Raw genomic sequence first — 21,959 nt, forward strand, 5'->3', positions numbered from 1 at the left:
CAGATTTGTAAATGATTTCTATTAAAACATCTTAATCCTTCCAGTAGTTATCAGCTGCTGAAGTTGAGTTGTTATTTCTTTCTGACAACAGTGCTCTCTACTGACACCTTTGCTTTTCTCAGTAACTGTCTGAAGCATTAGCGGTTTGCTATGGGCATTTGCTCCTACTCTGGACAGTTCCTGAGACAAGCAGAGGTGTCAGCAGTGAGCACTGTTGTCAGACAGAAAATACCAACTCAACTTCAGCAGCTAATAACTACTTTAAGGATTAATATTTTTTTAATATAAGTCATTTACAAATATGTTTAACTTTCTGGAGTCAGTTGATATAAAAAAAAATCCTGGTATACCCCTTTAACCCCTTAAGGACACAGGACGTAAATGTACGTCCTGGCGAGGTGGTACTTAACGCACCAGGACGTACATTTACGTCCTAAGCATAACCGCGGGCATCGGAGCGATGCCCGTGTCATGCGCGGCTGATCCCGGCTGCTGATCGCAGCCAGGGACCCGCCGGCAATGGCTGACGCCTGCGATCTCGCGGGCGTCCGCCATTAACCCCTCAGGTGCCGGGATCAATACAGATCCCGGCATCTGCGGCAGTTCGCCATTTAAATGAACGATCGGATCGCCAGCAGCGCTGCTGCGGGGATCCGATCATTCATAACGCCGCACGGAGGTCCCCTCTCCTTCCTACGTGTGGCTCCCGGCATCTCCTGCTCTGGTCTGTGATCGAGCAGACCAGAGCAGGAGATGACCGATAATACTGATCTGTTCTATGTCCTATACATAGAACAGATCAGTATTAGCAATCATGGTATTGCTATGAATAGTCCCCTATGGGTACTATTCAAGTGTAAAAAAAAATGTAAAAAAATGTAAAAGTAAAAGTAAAAAAAAAGTGAAAAATCCTCTCCCCCAATAAAAAAGTAAAATGTCAGTTTTTTCCTATTTTCCCCCCAAAAAGCGTAAAAAACATTTTTTATAGACATATTTGGTATCGCCGCGTGCGTAAATGTCCGAACTATTAAAATAAATGTTAATGATCCCGTACGGTGAACGGCGTGAACGAAAAAAAAATTTAAAAAGTCCAAAATTCCTACTTTTTTAATACATTTTATTAAAAAAAAAATTATAAAAAATGTATTAAAAGTTTTTTATATGCAAATGTGGTATCAAAAAAAAGTACAGATCATGGCGCAAAAAATGAGCCCCCATACCGCTGCTTATACGGAAAAATTAAAAAGTTAGAGGTCATCAAAATAAAGGGATTATAAACGTACAAATTTGGTTAAAAAGTTTTTGATTTTTTTTAAGCGCAACAATAATATAAAAGTATATAATAATGGGTATCATTTTAATCGTATTGACCCTCAGAATAAAGAACACATGTCATTTTTACCATAAATTGTACGACGTGAAAACAAAACCTTCCAAAATTTGCAAAATTGCGTTTTTCGTTTTAATTTCCCCACAAAAATAGTGTTTTTTGGTTGCGCCATACATTTTATGATATAATGAGTGATGTCATTACAAAGGACAACTGGTCGCGCAAAAAACAAGCCCTCATACTAGTCTGTGGATGAAAATATAAAAGAGTTATGATTTTTAGAAGGCGAGGAGGAAAAAATGAAAACGTAAAAATTAAATTGTCTGAGTCCTTAAGGCCAAAATGGGCTGAGTCCTTAAGGGGTTAAGCAGACATGGACAGAGTAGCATAATATGTAAGGTGCATGATAAAACATAGTCAAAGTAGTTCAATCACCAGCAACCAGAGTGCAGCAAAGCTAGGGTTTAAATAGCCACACCTGAGTTGAAATTGGCCAAGAGCATTAATTCTTCCAAGCACAGAAAGAATTATAACATAAACTGCTCAGACAAGAATACCATTGTCTGAACAGACTCCATACATAAAAACACAAAAATCCAAAAACTGACATTACACGGATATTGTCTTATACGTCTTATTAATTAAGTTCTTAAGAAGTCATATAATGTGGAATGAAACAGAGTGGTCCTCAAAACTGTTGCCACATATGGGCAGGTAACAATGAAGCCCTAACTCACCCACAGCCACTGTCCCTACCTATTGTCTATCCGCCCTAAGCGACGGATCAACAACCACGATGACAAACCCTTCCTGCTAAGTGCTGGGGCAGCGTTGTCAAAATAATAAAATACAAAAACAGTAGGACTCGAAGAACAGTTGGAGACACACAAACTAACAGAGATACACTAAGATACACACGGTCAAATCAATGTCAGTCTAGCTGAGGTCAGTATCAGAAGATAGCGGCGTGCTCCTGCCTTGTCCCATTATGGATGCACAAGTTGAATTAAATGACTTTAGTAACTATAACACTCACTGGAGGGCAAGAGTAATGAATAGGACTGCATTCATGAATGCTGTGTTTTTATTTTGTGCTTGATAAAAAGTATTTGAAAAAGTTTGGAAGTATTTTTCTTTCCCTTTCTAGAAATGTTCTTTTTGGTAAGATGTTAAGCATACATAATATGCATTACTGTTATGTATTCCTAGGTGGGAACGTGGAACCCAACTGATGGGTTAAACATCACAGAAGTTGCTAAAGGACGAGGACCAAATATTAGCGAGTCATTGACAAACCGTACACTCATTGTTACCACAGTGCTGGTAAGATCATTATTTTTAACCTTTTTTTATTTATTTATTTTCAGAAAAAACAAGAGGATAGTATTGGTTTGACTGGTTATATAGTTCTAGTTTATTTGAATAATTCCCATTTTGGGAAAACAATAGAGAATAGAAGTCACCCACTTCTAAAAACAATTTGAAATAGATCTGCATAGGGAGCAGGAATAACGATCACCTTGGCGCTCTCCTGGTGAAGGAATGGTAAAATACCGAAGCAGACCAAAGGTCCGCTTTGGTATTTTACCATTCCTTCACCGGGAGAGCACCAATGTGATCATTATTCCTGCTGCCAATGCAGATCTATATCGAATTGCTACCGCCCGCCCTGAAGACTTCAAAATTTACTTGAAAATGTTACTAAATTTGTGCTGGAGCATGGAATGATAAATGCCATCAAAATCTGTATTTACTTTTTTTAACGTAATCTTTTTATTAAATTAGATTTTAATTTTGTCTCAGTCAGGCAATTTATTTTATCTTTATATTTATATCAAGTTAAAGATGCCTTATTCTGTTATGTTAAAAAATTCTAATACCCTGCAAGAAGGATGCCCTGATAGAGATGCAGTTTAATCACACGGAAAAGCTACTGGATGAATTTCTAGATGAGTGACTTCCTATTTTATTTTGCCTTTTCTAGATGCTAATATTAATATAACTTATTCAAGGAGAGATATATGACCCAAGCAGCAATAACCCCTCTCCCACAGCAATTTCACAGCTCAGAATATTCCATATCGAGGGCACCTCTAGCCACAAAATCGATTTAGAAAAGAAGTGGATGCCTTCAAATACAATGCCTGTCCATTTTTAGCAATAAATAGGCAAAGAGGCTGCTAGAAAGACCTCCACACAGTTAAGAATTATCCTAACATGAAGATGTAAAATGAAATGTACATTACACGATTTTAACATCTACAGCTATTAAAATATGCATACTGCTATTCCATGGCAGCAGAAAATTAATAGCAGCGCATGATTTATAAAAGCTGTTGGCTCTCTAATAATTGCATATTTGCATTTTATAAATACATTACTATAAATACATTTTTATTTCTTCTTCAACAGGGCAGGGTGTACACAGATGTGTACGACATATTTTCTGCCGACACAGAATGTCCCTGTTCTATGGAGCTTACCATTTAATTCAGTTGTCTAAAAAGCATTGAACTTCACAATGTCACTCCTATAGGTGAGAAGGGTGGCACATATGAAAGTCAAGCAGGTTAAAATAAAAATTCAGGGGCAGATTTATTACTCTAAATGTAGCATAATTCGGTCTCATTTAGCATAAAAAGATGCACATGCACCACATGTATTATGTGTTTTACATATTTTTTTTTTCTTACTAATGGTGGTTTATCACAAGTGATGACATGCAAAGTGTCCTTTCTTAGGGCGCTATTACAAGGGCCAATGCAAAGTCTAAATAAGCTGGTCTTGTAGGTTGATGCTCATTTAGTAAACACAGGATTGTATGTTCGACTATTTGCTGCCATCAATCGTCAGCCATATATTCCCAATTACGGGTGAATTCACACCACATTTCCACTCTTTGGCAGCCACATCTGGTGGAAGAATATTAAAATCGCTCCCAGCAGTAACCGTGCCATAACCCATTCATTTTAATGAACCAATTTGAGTCAGATAGCTATTTTGGAGGTAAAAAAAAAAATGCTGTCTTGTTCCTGCAGCTATTTCCTGTGTGTCTCTGTGCGGAGACAAAATACAGGAAGTGAGGGCAAGACAAGCAGGGCTCTGTGCAGGCTCCTGGCTTTTCTATCATCTTGCTGTGTGAGCCTGGAGCATGTCACAGAGCCTTAGTGTACAGATTCCTGCTTGCCCTAACTGCACAGAGCCCTGCTTGTCCTAAGTGTACAGATCCCTGCTTGTCCTCAGTGTACAGAGCCCTGCTTGTCCTCAGTGTACAGAGCCCTGCTTGTCCTCAGTGTACAGAACGCTGCTTGTCCTCAGTGCACAGAACCCTGCTTGTCCTCAGTGTACAGAACCCTGCTTGTCCTCAGTGTACAGAACCCTGCTTCTCCTCAGTGCACGGAGCCCTGCTTCTCCTCAGTGCACGGAGCCCTGCTTCTCCTCAGTGCACAGAACCCTGCTTGTCCTCAGTGCACAGAACCCTGCTTGTCCTCAGTGTACAGAACCCTGCTTGTCCTCAGTGTACAGAACCCTGCTTGTCCTCAGTGTACAGAGCCCGCTTGTTCTCACTGCACAGAGCCCTGCTTGTCCTCACTGCACAGAGCCCTGCTTGTCCTCACTGCACAGAGCACTGCTTGTCCTCAGTGTACATAGCCCTGCTTGTCTTCACTGCACAGAACCCTGCTTGTCCTCAGTGAACAGAGCCCTGCTTGTCCTCAGTGTACAGACTCCTGCTTGTCCTCAGTGTACAGAGCCCTGCTTGTCCTCAGTGTACAGACTCCTGCTTGTCCTCAGTGTACAGAGCCCTGCTTGTCCTCAGTGTAGAGAGCCCTGCTTGTCCTCAGTGTACAGAGCCCTGCTTGTCCTCAGTGTACAGAGCCGTGCTTGTCCTCTGTGCACAGAGCCCAGCTTGTCCACACTGCACAAACTCCTGCTTGTCCTCGGTACCCAGATCCCTGCTTGTCCTCAGTGTACAGAGCCCTGCTTGTCCTCAGTGTACAGAGCCCTTCTTGTCCTCAGTGTACAGAGCCCTGCTTGTCCTCACTGCACAGACTCCTGCTTGTCCTCAGTACACAGAGCCCTGCTTGTCCTCACTGCATAGACTCCTGCTTATCTGCCCACACTTCTTGTATTTTGTCTCTGCACATATACACAGGCAATGTATATTAGTAATTTACACCTGTTATTATCTACATTATGTAAAAAGTTTTTGCAAATGAGTGTCAATTTAAGGGTGAACATATTTTTTCATGTTTACATTCTGGTCCTAAAGTACATCAAGCTATCTTGTTGTAAAAAAAAATGTCTGATGCTCATGGCAACCAACCATAGCTCAGTTTTTATTTTACAAGATAAATATGACAAATAAAAGCTGAGCTTTTGTTATTGGCAACAAAGAGATTCTTATTATAAGAAAGCTTGATATATCCCCCCCCCCAATAATGAATAGACCATGATTCATCAGTTTGCCTGTAATCAAATCCTTGCTCCATAACAACCAACCACAGCTCGCTTTACAGAGCTCGTTAAGCTACAAAAGCTGAGCTGTGATTCGTTGTAATGGACAAAACCAGACCGTTTTGGTTTCATATAAATTTGTATGTATTTATTATTTACTGTTTCTTCCTGCCTTGTAGCCTATTTGTTTGAATTGTAGGCTTTATATTTTCTCAAATTAATAAGACACAATAACCAAAAATACTATTTATAATACATAAATCAATATTGTTAAAAAAGTGAATAAAGTTTAACATATCGGAACTATTTTTTTTTTTTTTTAAACAGGAAGAACCTTATGTTATGTTTAAAAAGTCAGATACACCACTTTTTGGCAAGGATCGGTTTGAAGGCTTTTGCATCGATCTTTTAAAGAAGATTTCAGAAATCCTTGGATTTGAATACGATATACGTTTAGTTGAAGATGGCAGATACGGATCGCAAGATGAAAAAGGACAATGGAATGGTCTAGTTAAGGAGCTCATTGACCATGTAAGTGATTAGTTTGAAGTTTAAGTTTAAATTGCTCGCATATTGATCGATAATCTTTTTACCTTTGTGTGTTCCTTTGGATGGTAGCTGTAGCTTGTTAAAATGGAAAAAAAAGCACTGCAAAAAGCAAGAAATGTCCAGGTACCCTCTGACTGCACAACTTATTTAAACATATCCTAAATCTGATAATTTTCTTTATTTCATTTCAGTATTTAAACACTTTATTCAGTATTTGGAAAACAATCATTCGAAGAAAGAATGTAGTACATTATTTAAAAGTGTATATTTGGAAATGGTGCTTTACCAGTATGCAGTACATTATTAGTAATTGGCTTTTACAGAGAAAAATACTTATTTTTGTATACTTATTTTATTTCTGTAACACAGTACATGATGGTGTGTGACAATAATAAATGTTAAGGCAGTGATAATGGTACATTAAATCTATATTACTACAACTACTACTGCTATTACTACTTCTACTTCCACTGCTATTTTACATAAAAGACCAGGGACTCACATGTCAGGAATCTCTGTTCCTGTACTGTAAACTCTTTTTTGAGGCATCCAGTATATGTTCTACCACTCAGTACTTACAGGACCAGAAATTTCTGTCTTTTGACAGGTGTCCCTGCTCCAGAAAAAATTTGAATTAGTCATTTATTTCAAATTGAATTTGACACTAATTCAAACAGACCATCCCACAGAAAGTTCAAAGTGCCCATACTGACCAATGTCCACTGCTGAAAAGACCTGGAATTGTTAGATGAGATAAGAATTAAAAAGAGAAGCATTGAAAACGATGCCTTGGTCTTCTGAACCACATTGTCCCTTATATCATAACAGACTGCATGTGCATAACTTACCTGGGGAAGCTATAGGAGTGGGACTGCATTGTGGAAACAAAAAATCAACCCAAAAGAGGAAGTGAGCCAGCTCTGGGCAATGTTCTTCTGGGAAACCTGCTATGTTTTCTTTAGTTTAGTTAAGGATTGTGATTTTTCATTAACCCAATTTAATATCACAACATTCTATCAGAAAATTCCAAAGCCTTAATTCAGGCTGAATTCACAGGGGTACTCCGATGAAAAACTTTTTTTTTTTTTTTTTTGTTAAATCAACTGGTGCCAGAAAGTTAAACAGATTTGTAAATGACTTCTATTAAAAAATTCTTAATCCTTCCTGTACTAATTGGCTGCTGAATACTACAGAGGAAATTATTTTTGAAACACAGAACTGCTGACATCTCTGTCCATTTTATGAACTGTCCAGAACAGCATATGTTTGCTATGGGGATTTACTTTTACCCTGGACAGTTCCTAAAATGGACAGAGATGTCAGCAGAGAGCACTGAGCTTGTGATGTCAGCAGAGAGCTCTGTGTTTCAAACGGAAAAGAATTTCCACTGTAGTATTCAGCAGCTAATAAGTAAAGGAAGGATTAAGATTTTTTAATAGAAGTAATTTACAAATCTGTTTAACTTTCTGGCACCAGTTGATTTAACCCCTTAAGGACGCAGGACGTACTCAAACGGCCCCTTTTCCGAGTCCTTAAGGACTCAGGACGTTTGAGTATGTCCTGTCCATTCACGGCCCCCCGCCGCTAGCCGGAGGGGAGCCGGTGCCCGATGCCTGCTGAAATCAATCAGCAGGAATCGCGGCATATCGCCCAGGGGGGTCATGATGACCCCCCATGTCGGCGATGGCCGCAGATCGCTGGACAATTCAGTCCAGCGATCTGCGGCAGATTCCGGGTCAATCGGGTCTCCAGTGACCCGGTGACCCGGAATTACAGGCTGTTCGGGGCCGTCTCTGATGGCCCCGAACAGCCATAGCCAGCAGGGGTGAGGTGGCACTGGTGCCACCTCACGATCGCCCTGATTTGTCGGCCGACCAATCAGGGCGCCTGCTGGGGGTGTCACTCCCGCAACCCGCTCTGTCCCTTTTCCGGAGGACGTGAGCGGGTGCGGGACGTGCACCCCGGGAGCTGGGGACCCCGATCCCCGGCGTCAATGTTGGGATCGGGGCCCCAAGAGTGGCGGCGGCGACGACGAGGGACTGCCTGATGCGGTGTGGATCGTTGGAGGTGAGTGACAGCCTCCTGCTGTTGCTTAGCAACAGCTCCCAGCTCCCGGCATGCTGGGAGCTGTAGTTATGCAACAGCAGGAGTCAGACCACCACAACTCCAAGTATGCCCTTATGGGCATGCTGGAACTTATAGTTTTGCAACAGCTGGAGGCACATTTTTTCTATGGAAAAGTGTACTTTCAGCTGATGTCTAACTACAACTCACAGCTTGCACAAACAGCTAAAGTGCATGCTGGGCGTTGTAGTGGTGCAACTGCTGGTTGCATAACTACAACTCCCAGCATGCCCGTTGGCTGTCAGTGACTGCTGAGAGTTGTAGTTTTGCAACAGCTGAAGGCACACTGAGTTAAGTAGCAAACCAGTGTGTCTCCAGCTGTTGCATAACTACAATCTCCAGCATCCCCAGCCAAAGTAGCGTGCCTCCAGCTGTTGCATAACTACAAGACCCAGCATGCCCTTCCGCTGTCCGTACATGCTGGGGGTTGTAGTTTTTGCAACAGTTGAAGGCCCACTGGTTGCAAAACACTGAGTTTGTAACCAAACTCGGTGTTTCATAACCAGTGTGCCTCCAGCTGTTGCAAAACTACAACTCCCAGCATGCACTGATAGACCGTACATGCTGTGAGTTGTAGTTTTGCAACAGCTGGATGTCCCCCCCCCCCCCAATGTGAACGTACAGGGTACACTCACATAGGCGAAGATTTACAGTAAGTATCCGGCTGCAAGTTTGAGCTGCAGCAAATTTTCTGCCGCAGCTCAAACTGCCAGCGAGAAACTACTGTGAACCCCCGCCCGTGCGACTGTACCCTAAAAACACTACACTACACTACCACACAATAAAATAAAAATAAAAAACACTACATATACACATACCCCTACACAGCCCCCCTCCCCTCCCCAATAAAAATGAAAAACGTCTGGTACGCCACTGTTTCCAAAACGGAGCCTCCAGCTATTGCAAAACAACTACTCCCAGTATTACCAGACAGCCACTGACTGTGCAGGCATGCTGGGAGTTTTACAACAGCTGGAGGCACCCTGTTTGGGAATCACTGGCGTAGAATACCCCTATGTCCACCCCTATGCAAGTTCCTAATTTAGGCCTCAAATGCATATGGCGCTCTCACTTTGGAGCCCTGTCGTATTTCAAAGCAACAGTTTAGGGTCACATATGGGGTATCGCCGTACTCGGGAAAAATTGTGTTACAAATTTTGGGGGGTATTTTTTTTTTTTTTACATATGCAAAAGTCAAATGTGACTCCTTCTCTTCTGAGACCTGTAGTGCGCCAGCAGAGCACTTTTCACCCACATATGGGGTGTTTTCTGAATCGGGAGAAAGTGGGCTTCAAATTTTTGGGGGTATTTTCTGCTATTACCCTTTTTAAAAATGTAAAACTTTTGGGAAACCAAGCATTTTAGGGAAAAATGTTTTTTTTTTTACATATGCAAAAGTCGTGAATCACTTGTGGGGTATTAAGGTTTACTTCACCCCTTGTTATGTTCCCCGAGGGGTCTAGTATACAAAATGGTATGCCATGTGGTGTTTTTTGCTGTTCTGGCACCATAGGGGCTTCCTAAAGGTGACATGCCCCCCAAAAACCATTTGTCGCTCCTTCCCTTCTGAGACCACTACTGCGCTCGCCAAACAATTAACATAGACATATGAGGTATGTGCTTACTCGAGAGAAATTGGGTTTCAAGTACAAGTAATAATTTTCTCCTTTTTACCCCTTGCAAAAATTCAAAAATTGGGTCTACAAGAACATGCGATTGTAAAAAATGAAGATTGTGAATTTTCTCCTTCACTTTGTTGCTATTCCTGTGAAACACCTAAAGGGTTAAAACGCTGACTGAATGTCATTTTTAATACTTTGGGGGGTGCAGTTTTTATAATGGGGTAATTTATGGGGTATGTCTAATATGAAGACCCTTCAAATCCACTTCAAACCTGAACTGGTCCCTGAAAAATAGAGAGTTTCAAAATTTTGTGAAAAATTGGAAAATTGCTGCTGAATTTTGAAGCCCTCTGGTGTCTTCCAAAAGTAAAAACACGTCAATTTTATGATGCAAACATAAAGTAGACATATTGTATATGTGAATAAAATTCTTTTTTTATTTGGAATATCCATTTTCCTTACAAGCAGAGAGCTTCAAAGTTAGAAAAATGCAAAATTTTCTAATTTTTCATCAAATTTTGGGATTTTTCACCAAGAAAGGATGCAAGTTACCACAAAATTTTACCACTATGTTAAAGTAGAATATGTCACGAAAAAACATTCTCGGAATCAGAATGATAACTAAAAGAATTCCAGAGTTATTAATGTTTAAAGTGACAGTGGTCAGAATTGCAAAAAATGGGTCCTTAAGGTGAAAAAGGGCTCAGTCCTTAAGGGGTTAAAATAAAAAATTTAAAAAAAAGTTTTTCACCAGAATACCACTTTAATGCATTGCATCCCAGCTATACCTCAGATCTCTTCACGACAGGGTTGTCTTTCCACAGTAGTCTTGAAAACGGAATGCTGCATTGCGATTTGTTTACATGGACAATAAAAACTGTTGAAGGAGATTTATCAAGCTCCGTAGTAGGTTTTCTTTTGCGTAAAAAAATTGCACGTACTTGAGCACATGCAAATTTTCTATATATGCTGCGACTTTTAGATTTTTGCTTATTCCAAAGCACATTTCTGAAATCTGCTCACGGAGTAATTTTTTTTTTTTTTTTTACTTTGCAGTGGTCATGTATTTATCAAATGCAAATGAAGAAAAAAAGTTGCATCTCCATTTAAAAGTTGCATATGTATTCCACGTTCAACCTGCAGAAAAGGACATTAACCCACTTTAACAACTGTTCTTGTTCTGCATCATGAAACAAAGCTACTACATTAACCCCTTAAGGACCAATACAAATAAACCTGTACGCCCCTGAAAGACCAGGCCTGTTTTTTCAAATCGGGGATGTCTGTCTTTATTAGAGAATAACTCTGGTAATGTTTTGCCAATCACGATAATTCTGACATTGTTTTTTGTCACAAGTTGTCCTTCATGTACATAGTAAAAGTAAGCCGATATCATTTGTAGTTTTTTTTTACAATGCAAAAAATCATGACATTTTTACAAAAAATTAAGATTTTTTGCTATTTTAACACTAATAGGTTGCATATATTTATACATACTGACCAACTAGTTTATGAAACTTATACTTTCAGATGTCTACTTTATTTTTACATCATTTTTTTGTTTTTAATTAACATTTTAAATTCGTTAGAAGCCTAACAATTTAACTTGAAATTTAGAAAATATTGAAAATTTGAGAAGTACATCTTTTTTTTGTGTGCTATGCAAGGTTTGCAGAAATTAAAAGGTAGTAGAACATAGGAACACCCCCCCCCCCCAAATGACCCCATTTTAAAAACTAGACCCCTCAAGGTATTCGCTAGGGGGTACAGTGAGTATTTTAACACCATAGTTTTTTGGCAGGAATTATTACAAAGTCAGTGTTAAAAATTCGAAATTTGCAATTTTTCACAAATGCATCATTTGGGGGGCATATTTTTTGTACATCACTTCTGATATTGAAAGAAATGTACCCTATATTTTATTTAGCTGGTTGTCCCATGTTCGGAAATACCCCCGCTTTGGCCATATATGGTTCCTTGGCCGTGTGGTAGGACTCAGAAGGAGAGGAGCGCCATTTGGCTTTCAGGGCAGAACAGTACCCCCACCCCCACAAGTGACCCCATTTATATACTGCACCCCTACTAGTTATTGGCTGCACCAGGGACCATTCTGATTGGTCCTTGGTCGGCTGGCAGTATAACGCGTTTGTTTGTGACAGTTAAGGCTCCTGATGGATATATCCGCCATGTTGTGGGAATAAGCACCCGCTCATGGCGAATATATCCATCACTGCTGCGGCTGGGTAGCTCAGTGTGTCCGCTCATGACTGCTGGCGGGAAATCCGCCGCTATGAGTGGACGCACAAAGCTACCCAGCAGCAGCAGGGAGCTCATTACCGTGACTGCTGCATAATGTGTAGGATCACATGGTGGACATCCGCAGCATATTACATGCTGCGGATGTCCGCCAATGCGATCCTACACATTATGCATTTTTTAAAATTAGATTCATTTAATAAATGTACTTTTAATATATATATATATATATATATATATATATATATATATATATATATTTATTTATTTTATTTTTTCTTTCTTTATTTTTTTTTCTTTATTTATTTTTACACTTTTATTACATTTTTATTTATTTTTACACTTTTATTTAATTTATTTATTTTTACACTTTTTAATGCTTCGGAATACTTAGTATTCCAAAGCATTGCAGTTATATGCTGCCTGCCAGTTTTCACTAGCAGGCAGCATATTAGGACGTGCCTCTGGTATTCAGGCAATACCCAGGGCAGACCTGGGGGTCTTTGTAGGATCCCCGGCTGCCCAGGTATGCAGCAGCACCCCGCGATCGCGCTGCGGGGTGCTGCAGAGGAGACAGAGGGAGCCCCCTCCCTCTGTCAGAACTCCTTACAGCGCGCAGTCACTTCTGACCGCGGTTGTAAGGGTTAAACTGCCGGGAGTGAAGTGAACTTCACTCCCGGCAGTGCTGCAGGTCCCGGCCAGCCGCGGCCACACACAGCACCCCTCGATCGCGCTGCGGGGTGCTGCAGGAGTGACAGAGGGAGTTCCCTCCCTCTGTCATAACACTTACAGCCCGCGGTCACTTCCGACCGCGGCTGTAAGGGTTAAAACTGCCGGGACCGAAGTTTACTTCGGTCCTGGCAGTGCAGTAGGGTCCCGGCTGTGTGATACAGCCGAATCCCTGCCGCGATCTCGTGGGTGCACTGGGCAGCACCCACGAGAATAATGGACGAGTATAGACGTCCAGGTGCGGGAACGCCCGCCAACCTGGACGTCTATACTCGTCCGTGGTCGTTATCGGGTGAATGTTAATGTTAATTATAGAAAAAATTATTATATAACTAATTACTATTAATTTTAAGGTTTAAAATACGCACTGCACACCTTGTTTATTTTAGGAAACGTACATGCTAGTGTACACACAACATTTTAAAATTATTGTTGTGTTAAAATAGAATAAGGCACAAAATAATTGTGTAAAAATTTTTACAGACTATGGAAATATGTGGCACGAAACTTTTTTCTTAAAAAAAAAATCCATAGTAATACAGCTTCATGCACATTTCGGGGTGGGTAATGTACCTAGACATTTTTTCTTCTTCTTTGGGGCTTCACTATTGTTTATGTGCCTGTTGGTGCTGTGCGGTCTTCCTTCCTGACCTAAACTCCGGCCTCAGCGCAGCGATGCAAGACTCCGCCCCCCAATGACACAAAATGTGGGCTCAAAAATAAACAAAAATGGCTCCAGAGTAGGGATATTCATGGTGCGGCATAGTATGTTTTTAATACTTCTAAATTTCTGAGGAGGGTGGATGGGTTGTTGCAGTATAGTTGGAGTATAGCTATTTACTGCCAGGCATGCCAGTCAGGGTTTCCCCTGATGCGTTATGCCCCCAACCCCCCGTTATGTTCATTTTGAAATCTCCCGCTGGGAGCCCTTAATGGCTGGCACCAAGGAGCTATTCAGGGCTCCCGGCAGGGTTTTTAAACTACTACTTTGTCCCCCAAATTTATGCCCCCATGCATGTTTACAATAATTAATTGGCCCAGTGTGTTTATAATAATTCATTGGCCCAGTGTGTTTATAATAATTCATTGGCCCCAGTGTGCTTATTTCCCTTCCCGCTGCCTGCTCCTCATCTTCTTGGATCAGAGCAACAGCGGGACATGTGGCAATCGTCGGTGGTGAATAAAGCCGACACGTCCCCTCTGCTTCCCGGCTCCTAGCGCAATCAGCGCACCGCATGGGACATGTCTATTTTTCCTGTTCATTTCTGTACCCAACGGAGATGAGCCATAGAGAATAGACATGTCCCGGCGGTGCACTAATTGTGCTAGGAGCAGGGTAGCAGTGGGGACATGTCGGGCGGTGGCGGCGGTGAATGAATGAAGCTTACATGTGGGACATGTCGGCTTTATTCATTCATTCACCACCACCGCTTCCCGACATTTCCCACTGCTGGCCAGCTCCAAGAAGGTGAGGAGCAGGCAGCGGGAGGGGGAATAAGCACACTAGGGCCAATGAATTATTATAAGCACAATGGGGCCAATAAATTATTATAAATACACTGGGACCAATGAATTATTATAAACACACTGAGGCCAATTAATTGAATAATGAATAATGGGTTATTTGCGTAGTCTGTCAACATTCTTACACAATTATTTTGTGCCTTATTCTATTTTAACACAACATTAATTTTAAAATTTAGGGGGTATGCAAGCATGTCCTAAAATTAACAAGGTGTGCAGTGTGTATTTTCAACCTTAAAATTGATAGTTAATTCATATATATATATATATATATATATATATATATATATATATATATATAATTAATATGATATAATTATATTAATATAATATAAATAATTTTTTCTATAATTAACATTAATGTAGTAGCTTTGTTGCATGATGCAGAACAAGAACAGTTGGACCTGGAATACATATGCAACTTTTAAACGGAGATACAACTTTTTTTCTTCATAAATGGTGACTATCACATTTGATAAATACATGACCACTGCAAATAAAAATAAAAAAAATTAATTACTATGTGAGCAGATTTCAGAAATGTGCGTTGGAATAAGCAAAAATCAAAAAGTCGCAGCATGTATAGAAAAGTACATGCGACTTTTTTATGTAAAAAAATATCTACTGCGGAGCTTGAGAAATTTCCTTTGTAGTTGTTACATAGTATTTGAAGCTGAAGATTTGATGATGTGTTCAGTCTTTAAGTTTGCATTGAAATTTGCAGTATAAAATCTGCAGCTTCAAACCCCATGCACAGGATACTGTATGCCATGCCAGGATGAAATTAAAAAAAAAAAAAAAACCCTCATGGTTACTTCTCCATAACAGCTGGACCGCTTCTTTCTTCCTCCACAGTGCAGTTTCCGATAAATGACGTTATTGCAGCTGCAGAGGTCATGGTCTCCTATCAGTATAAGTCGCAGGTCCTGATAGGCAGGTTTCACCTTTATGCGTGTGTGGCATACAAATGAAAGTGGTGCTTGCTCCCTTGGGGATCCAGGGCAAGTCTCTTGGATCTCTCTGGATCTCTGCTGCCTGTGCCCTCTAAGGCTGGGTTCACACTACGGTTTGTAACTACGGTTCCCGTATACGGCTGGGAGGAGGGATGGGCGGGGCTTAACTGCGGCGCCCGCACTCAGCCGTATTCGGGAACCGTAGTTAATGTATGTCTATTAGCCGACTGGAGTGAACGGCTGAGTGCGGGTGCTGCGATTAAGCCCCGCCCACCCATCCTCCCAGCCGTATACGGGAACCGTAGTTACAAACCGTAGTGTGAACCCAGCCTAACAGTGGCGGACCTATGCTTTGGCAGTTTGAGTCAGCCGGGCAGTGGGCCCCCGGCAGGGCCCGTGCTAGCCAAAGCATAGGTATGCTACTTCACAAGGGGACACTATATTGGCAGGTGGTTTTTATGTTATGGCTCATCCATACATAATAATGAAAAACAGTTGTCAGAGTTCAGTGTATGGTAGCGACAATGTCCAAAACTACCTTTAAAATATAAAAAGTACTCTTGAAATATGAAAAGTAACCTCCAATAGATAATGTGTGATGTGTTGTTTTTTTCCATTAGTAGCGTTCTCTTTTTAAACCAAGTTAATCACTATGATATTGCAAAATGTCATAGTCACGTTCATACTTCCGTATTAAAAAATCATGCTAAAGAGACGGCTTAAAGCAAGGGTTAACTCGACTTCATTTTGCTGCTCTTGGAAATGCTCCTCTGTCTGACATGAAATAACCGCTCTGAAATTACCCCTACTGTTTCACATGCAATCACTGATTCGCTTTTCAAGGGAGAAAAGGTTACGGGGAAATTTCTGATAATTTCATTGGTTAAACTAGTGAGAGTCATTTTAATGGATGCAATGTCCTCTGCTTTACCAAGAGCCATCATTATTAGCATTATGAAAACAGGTCTCCATGGCAACAAGCTCTGCCGCTAATCAGGCTGTGATTGGTCAGCTCCGAAGCTTCAATTTTCGGAGTTATTTAATGTCTATTTAATTGCATAAAATGAGATAACATTAGTGTGTGGTGGGCTTGGAGACCCCCACCCCAGTCAACCTATTGCATGTTACCGAAGCTTCTTTGGAGCTTTTTCTGCAGTTTTATTTTTCATAGAACTTTAGTATTGAACGCTAATTTTTAAAAGCTGTTCTGAAATAGATGTGCTTGTGACAAAGCCAGAAGAATGGGAGTTATTATTTTATTGCTGTCTGCGGCGTTGGTGGACATCTTTTTGTAAATGTTAATGTTACGCCGAGCGCTCCGGGTCCCCGCTCCTCCCCGGAGCGCTCGCAACATCCTCGCTACTGCAGCGCCCCGGTCAGATCCACTGACCGGGTGCGCTGCGATACAGCCTCCAGCCGGGATGCGATTCGCGATGCGGGTGGCGCCCGCTCGCGATGCGCACCCCGGCTCCCGTACCTGACTCGCTCTCCGTCGGTCCTGTCCCGGCGCGCGCGGCCCCGCTCCCTAGGGCGCGCGCGCGCCGGGTCTCTGCGATTTAAAGGGCCACCTGTGCACTCCCTATGTATACCTCACTTCCCCTGCACTCCCTCGCCGGATCTTGTTGCCATTGTGCCAGTGAAAGCGTTTCCTTGTGTGTTCCTAGCCTGTGTTCCAGACCTCCTGCCGTTGCCCCTGACTACGATCCTTGCTGCCTGCCCCGACCTTCTGCTACGTCCGACCTTGCTCTTGTCTACTCCCTTGTACCGCGCCTATCTTCAGCAGTCAGAGAGGTTGAGCCGTTGCTAGTGGATACGACCTGGTTACTACCGCCGCTGCAAGACCATCCCGCTTTGCGGCGGGCTCTGGTGAATACCAGTAGTAACTTAGAACCGGTCCACTAGCACGGTCCACGCCAATCCCTCTCTGGCACAGAGGATCCACCTCCTGCCAGCCGAATCGAGACAGTTAACAGTATATACACTTGGTAGAATGCACCAGACAACTATAATTATGGATACATTCACACGAGCATTATTCTCTTTATCTGCTTTTTTTTTGATCGCTTGTACATCAATGTTTCCATAGTTTCCTAGCACATCTTTGGCCCTATTTACCTTACAGCATTAAGAGGTGTGAGACACTGACCACATGACTGTCTCTCATCTCTGAATTGGAAGCAGTTGTTGACTTCCAGACATCCTCGAGTCATATAACACATGCATCCTGCTTTGTATGAACCATGTGTAAGTCAACTGTCTACACAACAAATCGTATCAGCTTCTACTCTAAATGTACGACATAAAGCCAGGCACATGAGCACTCAATTATTTCATCTGTATCCATATATTGTGGAGGACTTGAGTAATAATGCCTGTTAACCATCAGCCTTGCATAGCTTAAAAAGCACAAACAGGTTCAAAGTACTGTGCAAGGCCATGAAATGAAATGTATTATTCAGTGTAGGTTTCCTTTATATAAAGAAGCATTTAGAAAGTAATGATCACTAGAAAAACAAGAAGGGCCTAGTTATGTTAACATTTCCTGCTTCACAAAAGGGCCATTACATTGATTTTTCTGTGAAAAACGATTCCAGAATAAATGCACTGTCATAAGAACAAGCCATTAAGCATATAGTATATACGTAGCAATGCTAGAGTATGTCTAGTAGCGTCCATTTATTAGCGTCTATGTTGTATCTGAGATTCGAGTAAATCTTGTATTATTACTCAGAAAGTTATCATGGTACACACTCAATCTACAAAACACTGGTAGAAACTGTTAAATTCTGCACTATATACAGATAATATAGGAACACATTGTACATACAGTAAAATGGAACCTTTAGGAAATTGTCACAAATGTACGAATGGTGTGAAAAGAAGTTTCATATTTATCACATGGAAGTTGCATGGCATTGAGTTTGTAAAGTAACTCTTCTTAAGAAGGAAAAAAAGCTTGCTCCTTACTGACACATATTTGAGGTAGCATCCCTTCAAATCAATGTTTGACGTTTAAAGAGCCTTGAAACACGACTGGGGATTCTGGCTTGGCAGATAATCCCTAGTCATGTTTCAAGGCTCTTTAGAAGTTGAACATTGATTTGAAGGGATGCTACCTGTAATGAGTGGTAGTGAGGAGCAAGCTTTTTTCCTTCTGGAGGAAAGGAACTTTGAATACTTTTTTCCATGGGGCATAGCATGGCTTATAAGACTTTATACACCAGGAAACACAGAACCCCATAGTATGCACATGTGAAGAGGCAGAATTAATGTGTAATGTCTACATCTTTAAAACTGCAGCAAAAAAAAAAAAAAAAATGACTATGATACCTGTATGATCAGTAACCCACTGCAGTTTTTGTGGCATAGGATTTAATGAGGAAAAAACACCACAGCATTGGAGGGAATATGGAGTATGGCGTATCATCGGTCATGAGCATAACTACTACTAACAGTAAAGTTTACAATGTACATGTTGGATCGACCCTCTAAATAAATTCCTGGTTGGCCCAAGAAAACCCAGGTCATACTGAATATACATTTTAAAGAGAAACGTCTTTAGAGGCATGTCAGTTACTGAATTTAAACTAGATCCATTATATACAGGCATCTGTCAAAATCTTGGCCCCTCTATTTTAAGGAATTCCACGAGTACAAAATTTACTTGTTCATGCTTGAGTGGTCTTTGATTTTTTGTCTTATACTTTTCCTTGACTTTTGTTGTCATCCCTGTGTTACATTGCTCCTTGCTTCTCTAGCTAGGTATCTGAACACAAGAGCGGGCAACTTAGTTGTTGCTATAGGTAACTACATCTCTTTTTCATTGATTTTGTTTAATTTGTTCATGTGCTTCATCCTAGTTAAAATGAATGAGCCTCACTTTGCTTTATTACTGTAGTCTATGATTCACTGTGAAACATGCAGCATTTTATGGATGGTACCAGCCAGCTTCTTCCTGCCCCATAGGGCTTTTCAATAGACCTTTTGTTATACTCAGATAGCATAGTATAGGGATGAGCTGGCTGGGATGACCCATTCTTAGGGTTCACACGGACAGATTACCTGTGGAAATTCCACAGCCGATTTGCTGCAGACCATCCACAGTGGATTTTGCTACCATTGCCTTCATTGGGTATGAAGGAAAATCTGCAAATCTGCATCTATTGCAGTTTTCATGCTGACCTATTGAAGTCAATGGTAGCAAAATCCAAATATGTCATCAGAAAAATAAAAGTTGTGACCCTTGAAGAGCAAGGGAGAAAAGATGAAGAAACTTGCCATGCCATAAAGGCCAAAGCTGAGTGTGGTAATAAGAAGTTGCAGAGATTGAGTCTGAAGAGTGACGTCAGGGCCAGCTTATGCTGTGCCTAGCAAAAGGGAAGGGGCAGAGGTCAAGCCTAGGGGACTTTGGTACCGAGCAGCCCTTCATTAAGTTGTGGATTATTTCCTACCATAGTTTCCTTTGGAAAATTGTTTCTATAGTCTATATGTCCTCCTTTTCCAAAATGCCAGATGTCAATATAAATATATATATATATATATATATATATATATATATATATATATATATATTGTGGAATATGATGACAAAATGATGCAGATAAGTATCTCATGTCTATGGCCAATGTGTGACCTGGTCGAAGACAAAAGATCTTTCTTTGCAGAACATTCGCAAATCCAGTGAGATCCAATACATTTAGCTAAATCCTCTGACAATGTTATGACTGTACTTGACATGCATATAAGATTGAATATGGCCATACACTTAAGATTAACATAATCTAGAATGCAGGTATGTCAGATCATTTGTACATCAATATGTCAGATTATACCAGCAAATCAAAGGCAATGAGGCTCATTTACTATTGCAAAGGCATTTTACACCACAAAATTAGTGAGCAAGTTGTGTCCCACACTGTATTGTGAACACGTTTTGTGCCTCGTTGGCCAATGCGTCATGGCTTCACTTAAAAGAGAAAATAGCTTCTCTGGAAATGAGCCTGACTTAAAATCCCATATCACTATTATGGAAGGCTGTTGGCCACTTTAAATGAATTTTCTGTGTATCATTTGAAATTGATATCAATTGTCCTTTTTACTTAGTTTTCATCTTATGTATACAGCCAACTTAGCTGCAGATGCTACTAAAATATATTGCATATGATCTGCAGATAAAAGGGACCAACTTAAAAGGAGTTGTCCGGTGGTATAACATTAAAGGGGTACTCCGCCCCTAGACATCTTATCCCCTATCCAGTGGTGGGCCCCCCGCAATCTCTCCTGCAGCACCCCCTGTCATCTGGTGTACAGAGAAAACTTTGCTCCGTGCCTAATGACTGGCAATGCAGGGACCGGAGGCTCGTGATGTCACGGACTTGTTCCCTCATGATGTAATGCCCTGCCCCCTCAATAAAAGTCTATGGGAGGGGGTGTAGTGGATTCCACCCCCCCCCATAGACTTGCATTGAGGGGGAGGGACGTGACGTCATGAGCCTCCGGCCCCTGCATCGCCAGTCATTATGCACGGAGCAAAGTTCGCTCCATGCACCAGATGACAGGGGGTGCTGCATGAGAGATTGCGGGGGTCCCCAGCAGCAGGAACCCCACGATCAGACATCTTATCTTAGGGGATAAGATGTCTAGGGGCGGAGTACCCCATTTAAAACAAAAAAGGAAGAGCAGAGTAGATTTAAAAAAATACTCACCACAACCCCATTGGTATCCACTTCCTTATTCTTTAAAATTGACTGGGGATGCCCTTCAGCCAGTCACCAACTAAAGTGGGTCACTGCAGTAGCCAGTGATTGACATTTCTTATGTTTTTGTCAAGACAAAGAGTTAGAGATCAGCGGGGGACTGGGCTGCATAGCAACAGCTGCTAGGAGCAATGCCTATTGATTTTTTTTTTATGCAGTCACTCGTTTTACTCTTGATCTATTTTAAAGCATTTAAGAAAAGTCATGAAAAATGACTCAAATGATACCCTGTCCTCTGACGTACTCTAATGTTTTCTATAAGTACAAGAAAAGGTCACATGCTATTGGATATATAGAAGTATATGACATCATGAACTGGCTCTGGTTTGAATGCATAATCCAGTGATTTTGTCCCATTTATTTAAGTTTCCTATAAACCATACAGGCCTTTATTAATCAGGCTTCAGACAGGTCCTCCCTATCCCTAGCTGAGCAGCTTAGCACTTTGCTGAAAGGCCCTTATTCTATGAAGATGGATGACTACACAACGTAGTTGTTAACATACATTACAGATTGTTCTGCGGGAGTCGTGATCAACTGAGACTTTCGAATTACCAGCTTCGCTGTTGAGAGACAGCAACTGCAGATTGGGGCTGACAGCAAAAATGTAGGAGGAGGAGCAGGCAGTGGGAGAGAGGCAGAGGCGAAAATTGAAAGTTTT

The 21,959-nt window shown here is 41.2% G+C and overlaps 1 protein-coding gene across 1 annotated transcript in view; it reads left to right on the forward strand.

Annotated features, from left to right (window-relative positions):
• GRIK3 (glutamate ionotropic receptor kainate type subunit 3) overlaps positions 1-21,959 on the forward strand; it is a 669,988-nt gene that overhangs the window by 467,664 nt on the left and 180,365 nt on the right. Inside the window, exons 9-10 of the mRNA XM_056557135.1 lie at positions 2,540-2,653; positions 6,113-6,316. Coding sequence (XP_056413110.1) covers positions 2,540-2,653; positions 6,113-6,316 — 318 coding nt within the window. The remainder of the gene's footprint in view (positions 1-2,539; positions 2,654-6,112; positions 6,317-21,959) is intronic.

The sequence above is a fragment of the Hyla sarda genome, chromosome 2 (assembly GCF_029499605.1).
Source record: "Hyla sarda isolate aHylSar1 chromosome 2, aHylSar1.hap1, whole genome shotgun sequence".
Lineage (NCBI taxonomy): Eukaryota > Metazoa > Chordata > Amphibia > Anura > Hylidae > Hyla > Hyla sarda.